Here is a 10,624-nt window from a genome sequence, read left to right on the forward strand (position 1 = left end):
GAGGGAAGGCAAGTCCATAGGCTTGCCGACGAAGTTTGCAGGGAAGAGTTTGCCTAACCACCTAGGGTTAGAGGTATTATACGTTTTGACGTGCTTTTTCGTTTCTTCCTCCACTCGACCTACTAAAATTATGCTCACCCGAGACTATTTAGCACATGTTTGGCGGAAGGCTATTGCTAGCAAATTTTTATGTTAATAAAGACGAATATTTAAGGTATAGGATTGAATGCTAATTCCCGTATCCGCGGATTCGTCTAAACATGGTCGGATCGTTTCAGATCCGTGTTGAAGATTTGCGAAAGAAAAAATGTCCGCGTTGAAGATGCCGTTACTCCATAATATTCATCACCCTACTTGTCCACTTGCAGGGGCAACTACTACCCGATCTACGACTACGAGCTGATAGCATGACAGATCCATCCAGATCATACAAAACAAAAGAATCACACACACACACACGCACCATACGTGGGATTTGCCAGCACTGCACACCCAGCCGCACCCCAAGAAAGAAAGAAACCCAGCGAGGAGGAGGAGCAACAGCAACGACACTGCCAGTTGCCACCGGAACCGGAGCGTCCTCCCCTCCCCGCCTCTCTCCCTCCCGGAATATACCTCCTCCGAGCCAACCCAGCCTCCCGCGCTCCCTCCTTGCCTCCGGCCATGGCGTCGTCGGCGGAGGAGGAGGGCCGTGCGCCGACCAAGTACGTGCTGATTACCGGCGGCGTCGTCAGCGGCCTCGGCAAGGGCGTCACCGCCAGCAGTGTCGGCGTCGTCCTCAAGTCCTGTGGCCTGCGCGTCACCTGCATCAAGATCGGTCCGCATCCCTTCCCCTCCCGCCCTTCCCGCTTCATGTTTTCTCACTTCTCGCCCACTTCTGCGCGGCCCGCACAGGGTTGGGGTCTCGCGCCTCACGTCGCTGCGGTGTCGCGGGCGGGTCTGTCCTCATCATCTACTAGGGGGCGTCTCCCTTCCAACTTCGATTTTGGCTATTTAGAGTCTCGGCCCTAGAAAACCTTGCGACCCTGACCCATGTGAAATTGCGCTTCCCTGACTTCTTGGTCAGGTGAAAATGCCGCGTTTGTGCGCCTTCCCATGATTTCATGACGATTTCTCTTATTTATTTCCTCAATTTTGGGTGCCAAAGGGGCTACTAAGGAGATCGCATGCTAAGTTGCGTTCGTATTCCTTGTTCTGGTCAGAATTTGGGATGGGCGAATCAATCAACGAATGAAATAAACGACTGCTCCTTTTGGGAGTTCCAGTTATTGATTAAGCCTTCAAGATAGTTAGAGTCACGGTTGTCACTGCCCAAAAGGTACTGTGATTCTGGAGAATCAGTAGCTCTTGCCGCATTGAGTAATTGTCCAACTCATGTCAAGCTGCGGAGGTCTTTCATCTAACTAGTACTAGTTTTTTAGAACATTTTAATTGTTTATAAAAGGTGGCACCCTTTTGGGTTTCAGGGTAGCTTTTGGGCCAAATGTGGATGCTGTGTCGGAACATTGAGGATAAATAAACATGTGATATTGTGTAACGTTTTAGTGCCTTTTCTTTACTGTGCTGGATTGGCTTTGCTACGATGACATTCCCATTTGCAGAGTTAGGAACTTGGGATCTTCCACTATTTTTAATATTGTCTATTTCCTGTGTTTTTACAGACCCATACTTAAACACAGATGCTGGTACTATGTCTCCCTTTGAGCATGGTGAGGTGTTTGTGCTTGATGATGGTGGAGAGGTATGCCCTCTTGGGTGCACATATAAATTTTAATCTTACACTTTCAGTGTTTGTGCTGTCTTGCACCTGACTTTTCAAATTTATAGGTGGACCTGGATTTAGGGAATTATGAGCGTTTCTTGGATGTTACTCTTACGAGGGAAAATAACATTACCACTGGGAAGATATATCAGGTGAGCACCCCCCCCCCCCCCCCCCCACACACACACAGAGACACAGGAAAAGGCTTCCTGATTGTCGCTTGAACTTCTAAACAGTGGATGCCTTTTTTTTTCAGTCTGTCATTGAGAAGGAGAGGAAGGGTGATTATCTTGGAAAGACGGTCCAGGTAACCACCTTGTGTTATTCAAAGCTATGTTCACATATGCACGGGATGCCAAATATGACAGCGTATGACACTCTTACAACTAAAATTTATCCAGGTTGTTCCTCATGTAACTGATGAAATAAAACAATGGATACAATCAGTATCCTCTGTTCCTGTGGATGGGCAGACTCGTCCAGCTGATGTTTGTGTTATCGAATTGGGCGGCACTGTAGGTAGGGTTTTGGGACATCTTATGTATGATACTTTACTTATTTCTATTGTAGAGGAGAAGTTGATTTTGTTCATGTTTCAGGTGATATTGAATCAATGCCATTCATTGAAGCTCTACGTCAGTTGTCATTTTCTCTTGGTATAGTTGGGTTTTCTTGTTGTAATTAATTCCCATATCCATGGTTGCTGAGAATGTGCTAGTTTACTGGGCTTCTGTGTCTGTTGTATCGTTTCACATTGTCTCTCTTCTCTATTTATTCATTGACAGTACACTAATTTAGTCTTTCCTGCCTTCCTTTTTTGTGATTAACTGGACATACCGGTCATGTGGGGTTGGACTTATGGCTAGCACACAAACAGTAGGATTAGTTGGATTCTTTTTCCATTAAAATACGTATCTATAGGATTGAAGATGAGTCAAGGAGAGTTTGAATTAGGAAACCTTAAATTAAGGAATCTGCATCACGAAAGTATGGATAGGGTAGTTGGATTCTATCCCAGTTGTAATTTGATTGCATAATAAAGGGCAGTCAAGCAGTTATTAATATTTTTCCCAACCCGTTATTTTCTAGCCAGTTCATCATGCCTCATGTGCCTATCTCATGCACACTTCTTCTGTCTAATTACCACCATGATCACGGCACTTGATCAAGGTCATCCTGGTAGTGCCAAGGCCTCCCACCAATTACAGCTACACCTCTGATCTAACTCAGGCCATAAATTCTATGCTATGGAGTCAGACAATATTTTCTTTATTAAAAAACTTGTTTTTCTTGTTAGTGGTCGTACTTGGACATGTCACTCATCCATATATATTTTGTAGGTAAGGACAATTTCTGCCTCATACATGTGAGCCTTGTTCCAGTATTGGGTGTAGTTGGTGAGCAAGTAAATAATTCTCCCGTCATGAATTATACTAATCAGATCGTACTTGGACATGTCACTCGTCCTTGTATATTATTGTGTTGCAGTGTTTTGTCGAGGCAGCTAATCATAAATATATGACCCTCATATTCTTGTCTCCTTTCTTTTTGTAGAAAACTAAGCCAACACAACACAGTGTACGAGAACTAAGGGCCTTGGGTCTTACTCCTGATCTTCTAGCGTGCCGATCAGCACAGGTAACATGAAGAATAATATCGTATGCTTTAAGATATGTCATCTCTCACATTGATAGATTTTAATTGTGTAAAAGTCATCTTCTGAGTTAAGATGCTTCTCCATATCACGAACACTAGTTGAAATGTGTGGTGAATTTGGACTTTCTTTTTCTTTCATGATAACAAGTCCTTTTCCAGAAGCCATTGTAATCTGGCTTGGTTTTTCCTATGTTTATCTCAATTTTCAGCCACTAATAGGATCCGCGAAGGAGAAGCTTTCACAATTTTGTCATGTACCGGTATGCTTTCGTAACGAGGAATTTGAAAAAGGCCATTTTGTTAACAATATTTCCCTACTTACGTTCTATATTGTTTCTTGCAGGTTGAGAACATACTTAACATCCATGATGTTCCAAATATATGGCATGTTCCCCTTATTCTTAGAGTGAGTTTCAATCTTAAACTAAAAGCTTAGCATTGACTATGTAGAGGAAGCTATCGAATTGGTACGAATTACATTTAGTCATCTCTTTGGTATAAGATTTTTATATGTGCTGCTTTCCAGAACCAAAAGGCTCACGAGGCTATAATCAAACAACTAAACCTTTCCAGGTGAGTCAAACGGTTAATGAAAACCATTGCTTATGAATGTTAAATGTGCTCAACTTTGCACGTATGAACTGTAATTTTCATATTACCTGTATAATTTTGGTAAAAATGGGCGCTGCTGATATTTTATGCATAATTAGCTTACACTTTGTATTTCTGGATATATTCGTTGCCTTTTAATGAATGTTAGAGAATGCTTGTTCTTGCATGATTAGTGTGCAGTTTGTGATTTGAGATAGTAATATCTTACCAGTTTCATACATGGCATTATTATTAGTATGTCTTGAAGCAATCATGTTTTGGTCTTATAGGTCTGCTGCCCCCCCTGAATTACGAGATTGGACGCTGATGGCCGAGTCATATGATAACCTCAGTACCTCTGTTAGCATTGTTCTACAAGTCCTCTCTTTATTGATTGCATGCTGCAAAATCAAATTTACTGAATATGGATCCATGCAGGTTAAAATTGCTTTGGTTGGGAAGTACACTAATCTGTCAGATTCTTACTTATCAGTGGTGAAGGTGGGTCAAGAATCAACTTTTAAACATATAAAAGCGTCTTTCCTAGTTACAAACATTACATCTCATACAAGGTTTATTATAGTTTTAAATCAAGCTTGCCAATGATGAAAATGATTCCAATAACTAGGATTTCTGCTTCTGCTGCGAAATAACTATTCAGTCAAAACTCTCCATGGGTGTCTACTGTAGAAGCAATCGGCTGGACTTCCCCATTTTTATGCTGTACTAATGATAAATATTGTCTCATTTATTATAGATGTAAACACTGTTTTTAATTCATGTATGCATCTCATTTTGTTCCAGGCTCTCCTACATGCCAGTGTTGCATGTTCACAGAAACCTTCTATCCAGTGGGTTTCAGCTTCAGATCTTGAAGATGCAGCTGCTGCAAGTGTAAGCCGCTAACAGTTTGCTTTTCATAAGATATGTTGGCTAGAGTACTAGCACAGTAGACCCGATGAACTTAATATGCGATGGGAAAGTGTACGTGAGCAATAGACATGTTGGTGTCCACAGGAATAGTAGTGACAGAAGCATTTACACAAGTTAGGGTGCAAGCGAAGGCAACACTACTTTTGCAGGTGTGCTCTGTGTCTGGCTGGAGGTAGGACTTTTTGTCCAGGAATGCCTGAGGCTGTGAGACACAGAGCACACCAGGCTTTGCTTCCTTGTATTATGCATCGGGAGAATGTGTGGTACAATCCTAAGTTATATACTCCCTCCATTCACAAATACAAGATGTTTTGGATATTTCAATATGGACTACATACGGAAAAAGTTAGAACAACTTGTATTAGTGAACGTAGGGAGCACCATTTATATACGCTTGTAACCCTGTGCAAACGATCTGAATTCATGATTGATGGGGCTACTAAAGCCAGGAAATTCCACAAGGGATGTGGTCTACAGTCTTCCATGGGACCCACCAAACAGGTTGATATATGCTGGTTTTCTCTCAGGCTGTACGGATTATCCTCAGAGGTTTTCTCCTGCCTCTGGAGGCATTGACACCTTATCCCGCCTGGATATCTTTATCATTTCTCCAGAGCAAATGCTAAGGCTGTAAGAGTGGTACAGCCGGGGAGAAACTCATCTGGTGCACTGGAACTTGTGGTGCAACCAGTGCACCCAACCTCCACCTACATATTTAGAAATTTTGCAAAATTCTACGAAAAATAGATGGTATAGACACAATGAGTACACTGCAGTCTAAAAATTTCAAATCCAAATTCAAAACATAACTTACGAAATAGAAATGACAAATTAAGTTGATAGCGATAATGGGTCGAATTCGCTGCCGAATTTAGATTAGCTACTATGCAGAGAGATTTGTCTTTTTGTTTCTTGAGCCGTATTCAAATTTTTATATTGGAACTTCACAGCTGTTAAATATATATACTGTGTCTGCATGCTGAATTTTTCCAAAACCTTTTAACATCTTCTAGACGAGTGAACCAAGGTTGGGTGCACCGGATACATACCCTTCCTTGGACACTGATGGGAATGGCCATGTGAGCCCAAGAAGATCTTGTCGTCGTTAAGCTCCTGAGCAGGGCCGCAGGCGGAATATTCATTGTTCTGCCAACACAACTGATGTTGATGATCTGTTCTATCTTGCTGCCGATTAGTATCTCAGTGCTGTAGATATCGATGTAATGCATACTATGCTACTAGCTCAACATGCTGCTGTACAAAGTCATTTTATTTGCAATGATTACATTTGTAGTGCATTTAGTATCTGTAGTCAATTTAGCAATTATATGACGTGTGTCCTTGCTTTGTTGTTGTGTGTTTGACTACCTTACTGTGGTATCATTTTTGTACAGGCACCAGATGCTCATGCTAAAGCTTGGGAAACTCTTAAGGTTAGTATGCTGATTGTCTTGGTTCCTCTGTGGCTATGTAAGCTCAGTCTTCTAAAAGTGTTCTAATTCTAAAATAAATCAGGGTTCCTCGTGCATTTTGATACCTGGAGGATTCGGAGATCGTGGAATATCTGGGATGATATTGGCTGCAAAATATGCTCGTGAGAATAAAGTACCATATCTTGGCATATGCTTGGGAATGCAGATATCGGTGATTGAGATGTCCAGACATGTGTGTATGCTTCCTTTTATTACTTGTCAACCAATTATCTTTGTAGACCCTGATTTTTAGGAATACTGGTGTAGGTTTTGGGCCTGGGAAATGCAGACAGTGAAGAGTTCAACACAGACACACCAGATCGTGTTGTTATGTACATGCCTGAGGTACTTCTCTGTCCAGTTATGTGCAAGACAAGGAGATGATGTTGCTTTAATGCTTTTGTAATTCACTGTAAAGGTATCAAAAACACACATGGGAAACACGATGAGGTTGGGTTGCCGTCGAACGTTCTTCCGTAAACCAGATTGTCTGACATCGAAACTGTAAGGATGTTGTATCCTTTGTTTGTTAGACAGATATATGTGAGGCTTCTGAATGCTAGTGTGTTAAAACATTTATCCACTGCTACAGCCATGAAATTTAACTGTTTGTGCGGCATGTCGTCAGGAGCTTTCGTTGAACTCTTAGTGTTTCTCATTGACCATCTGTTACATATATGCTGCTCTGTCACAATCTTGTTCACCTTCTAACATGGAGATTAATGCAAATGTCAGGTATGGAAATCCTCCACATGTAGATGAGCGCCATCGTCACAGATACGAGGTTTGCCATGACTGTTGGTTATTAAACCCCGTGTTATTCATGTGTCTATTATACCATTATTACCTTATGCTCCTTGGAAGTGATAAAAATTTCTTCTGTTTAAATAGGTCAATCCTAGCTTTGTTCCAATGCTTGAGAATGCAGGACTTCAGTTTGTTGGTTGTGATGAAAGTGGAAACAGGATGGAGGTACCGAGCAAACATCCCATTTCATCATTGTCTTGATGTTTTTTAACCTCTCCAGCCTGAACCTGCTTGCACTTACGATCAGATTGTAGAGCTACAAGATCACCCATTTTACATAGGTGTTCAGTTCCATCCAGAATTCAAGTCGAGGCCTCGAAAACCCTCGCCTCCATTTACAGGTACGTTTATCCGTTACGCTTTTATGCTGGCCTGTTAATTGCTCTCCCATGAATGCAGTGCCATAATTTGCCCCTGTTCTCGTTTATCACCGTGATATAGCTGCTATATAATTTGGTATGAAGGTCTGATACTGGCAGCGACTGAACGCATGCGAACACTTACAAATGTCTCCAATGGTGACGCTGGAGCTTCTGAGTAGTGTCATTTGCACACCGTCAGGTACTGTGTTCTCAAACTTGATTATCCCCGAACGTTTTCCTGGGATACCTATGCCCATCCGTTTTATGAGTGGAACTATTGTGTTATTGCTCCAGATGGATATCGCCCAATGTGTGTGCAGTTCAAGCATCTGCTTGTCGTCAAAGCAGTTTGCATCATGTAGTCATGTACCAGAAATGTACCTAAGCTGAGAGATACGTTCTGTTTTCCGTGGGGAGTGGCTTAACCGATCATCATACAATGGGGTCGTAATTTCGTTGGCACTTGTCGATGGCCATGCCAAGGCACTTGTTGACATCATTTGAGGTACAACCTGTGTATCAGTCTGAGATGATCATGTAAAGAGTTCTTTGACATGCCCCCTCTTTATTACCATGGTAAATATGGCATGCTGCAATGCGAAACCCTGGTGAAATAAGTACCCTTTTAGAAGAAAAAAATGCTATATAATTTTCTTTCTTTTTCGGAACAGTACCAGTCTTCTATTCATCGCAGTTTACACTTGTAGACATTCTGAAACATATAAACATCGATTTAACGTCAGTGGGTGCACGCAGACAACAAAATGTTTTGCCTAAGTTGCAGCACACCCTCAGATCCTACGCAACATCATTGTACAACGTTTAGAACATCAAATAGAAAGAATGGGGGCAAAGCACTTTGTGTCCAAACATACAGTCTACAAGGCCTGATACTGCACATCATATATCACAACCTGTCACCTAAGTTATAATGGCACAAAACCATGATGTTACACGACCTAAACTGCATTGCAGAATGGGCCCGCTTGCTAAAGGTTTCCATGATCCAGCCCATGATAAGGATAAGCACTAGGCTCCGGTTCGGTGATGGGATCATCTTGCCATATCGTTGGTCCAGAGACATGGTTAGGTGGATTCTCAGAGTAATGGATCCCAGGCATGCTTTCTTGCAATTGAATAGGCACAAATGGTTCGGAAAATGCCAACGGAGGCCGAGCTCCAGTGAGCTCGTTTTCAATTTTTATTTTTTTAGAGTGCGAAAAATTCCAAATTTATTTTTTGAACACACATGCACATGTATACTATGTATATGCAAAATTTCACAGTATTATACGTTTACATGTGGCGTACAGGAAAAAGACAAATGCACATTTTTTAATGGGCCTTTTATTTTTGTTGTTGGGCCAGAAATTTGTTATTTTTGTACAGCCTACGAATCACAACATTTTTTCGACGAAATTTAACACGTTCTTGCGAAATACATATAGGTTTTCATGGTATTTTTTCAGATTTTTTTGGAACTTTTAAATACGCTTTTTGATTTTTTCAAAATACCAAGCTCACTGGAGCTCAGCCTCCAAATATCCGCACTTCAAATGGTTGCGCTAGAAGGTTGTGTTGGACAGAGGTTGATGCCTACATGGCACTGCCACAATCCATGGATATGGGAACTTGCATCTGGCTATGGATGTTTGCTTGAACTGATCCTGGAAGCAGAGTAAATTGTGGGTCATCTATCAGGTCTGTTCAGTTTTGCTGTTGATAAGTTAGTGCAGAAACCGGTTGCTCACCTTCTAAGATCCATAGAAATTCACCATCCAACTGTGAAGGTGCCATGAATGTTGTAGGTTGCTGCTGGCCAAGGGGTGGGACACCTTAAAAAATGGCCAAGTATGAGCATATCCAAGTCACCGAAATTGTAAGGAATCCCATACATAAAACAAAGGGGATAAAGAGATAAGAGGGGAACAAGAAGCAACAACTACCTTGGTAATAATGTGTATTAACTGCATTCTCATCACCATGAACATGCTCATTGGAGTGAGATGGTTCAGGCCCTATTTGGTTCATAAGTCCTAGGACTTTTTTTAGTCCCAATTTATAAGTCTCAAGTCCCTAAAAAGTCCCTACATGTTTGGTTCCTGGGACTTAATATGGACTAAAAGACCATATTACAACTATAAGTTCCTATAAGTTTCTCCATGAGAATCTTATTTCATAAGTCCCAAATGCCCACTTTAAGTCTCTATAAGAGCATCTCCAACAGGCGCCGAACGCGCCGCGCGCAAAAAACAGCTTTGCCGCGCGCCCATCGCCTGGTTTGGCGCGGCGCGCAGCGCTGACTCCAGCAGCCGCGCTAAGATGCAGCGTGCGCGCGCTGCTCCAGCAGCGCGCAAAAAATGCAGCACGAATGCTTATTTTACAACATTTTCGGAAGCATAGATAATAAGATAAAAAATGATAAATTGCATAGATAAAAAACGATACAAAGGTATTTTACATCGGTGCAACTAGATAGATAATTCGAAAGCATGGATAGATAGAACTACGGTGCAACTAGATAGAAACTACTGCAAGTCGCTACCATCACCATCATCATCCTCGTCGGTGTTGTCTGAGGTATCGAGCCACATGTCGTCCCAACGTTCATCGTCTGACGTGAAGATCGACCTCCCACCTGCTGCAACGATATCGCACTGCGCATTCGCCAATGCCTTCCGCCAACGCCGGTCTGCCTGCTCCGCGCGGCGCCTTGCCGTCCTCTCCGCCCAGTAGGCACGCTCGTCGCCGACGTCCTCCGGGTGGCGTCGGCGCCACTCCGCCATGGCTCGCTCGTCCTCCTCAGCGATGAGGAGGCGGCGGCAGCGCCGAGCGTGGTCGACACGGTCCATGTCGGTGATGAGACGCGGCGGAGGGGCGACGCGCTGCGCCTGCTCGCGCGTGAAGACGTCCCGGAAGTTCATTTGCGACCGGGGCCTATCCAAGCGCTACGCCGCCGCGTCGTATGCGCGGGCCGCCTCGTACGCGCTCCGGAACGACCCGAGGTCGAGCCGGACGTCGCCGGACCGGATCTCGGCGGA

The 10,624-nt window shown here is 43.0% G+C and overlaps 1 protein-coding gene across 3 annotated transcripts; it reads left to right on the forward strand.

The window, feature by feature from the left end:
- Nucleotides 1-450: 450 nt before the first annotated feature.
- On the forward strand, nucleotides 451-8,325 carry LOC123102583 (CTP synthase). Of its 3 annotated transcripts, XM_044523985.1 has the most exons (23): nucleotides 456-817; nucleotides 1,662-1,741; nucleotides 1,828-1,914; nucleotides 2,019-2,069; nucleotides 2,164-2,281; nucleotides 2,362-2,418; nucleotides 3,103-3,167; nucleotides 3,317-3,400; nucleotides 3,628-3,678; nucleotides 3,762-3,824; nucleotides 3,945-3,991; nucleotides 4,300-4,369; nucleotides 4,448-4,510; nucleotides 4,814-4,903; nucleotides 6,337-6,375; nucleotides 6,458-6,607; nucleotides 6,682-6,759; nucleotides 6,833-6,918; nucleotides 7,150-7,198; nucleotides 7,306-7,386; nucleotides 7,469-7,562; nucleotides 7,686-7,782; nucleotides 7,878-8,325. In XM_044523985.1, the coding sequence occupies exons 1-22, from the start codon at nucleotides 664-666 to the stop codon at nucleotides 7,760-7,762; spliced, it is 1,734 nt and encodes a 577-aa protein (XP_044379920.1). In that variant the 5' UTR covers nucleotides 456-663; the 3' UTR covers nucleotides 7,763-7,782; nucleotides 7,878-8,325. The 3 variants fall into 3 exon arrangements, with proteins under 3 accessions (XP_044379921.1, XP_044379919.1, XP_044379920.1); XM_044523986.1 differs by lacking the exon at nucleotides 7,686-7,782 and having other exon boundaries at nucleotides 451-817; nucleotides 7,783-8,325; XM_044523984.1 differs by having other exon boundaries at nucleotides 453-817; nucleotides 4,300-4,510.
- Nucleotides 8,326-10,624: the final 2,299 nt, after the last annotated feature.

Source organism: Triticum aestivum, chromosome 5A (assembly GCF_018294505.1).
Source record: "Triticum aestivum cultivar Chinese Spring chromosome 5A, IWGSC CS RefSeq v2.1, whole genome shotgun sequence".
In the NCBI taxonomy this organism is placed as follows: Eukaryota; Viridiplantae; Streptophyta; class Magnoliopsida; order Poales; family Poaceae; genus Triticum; species Triticum aestivum.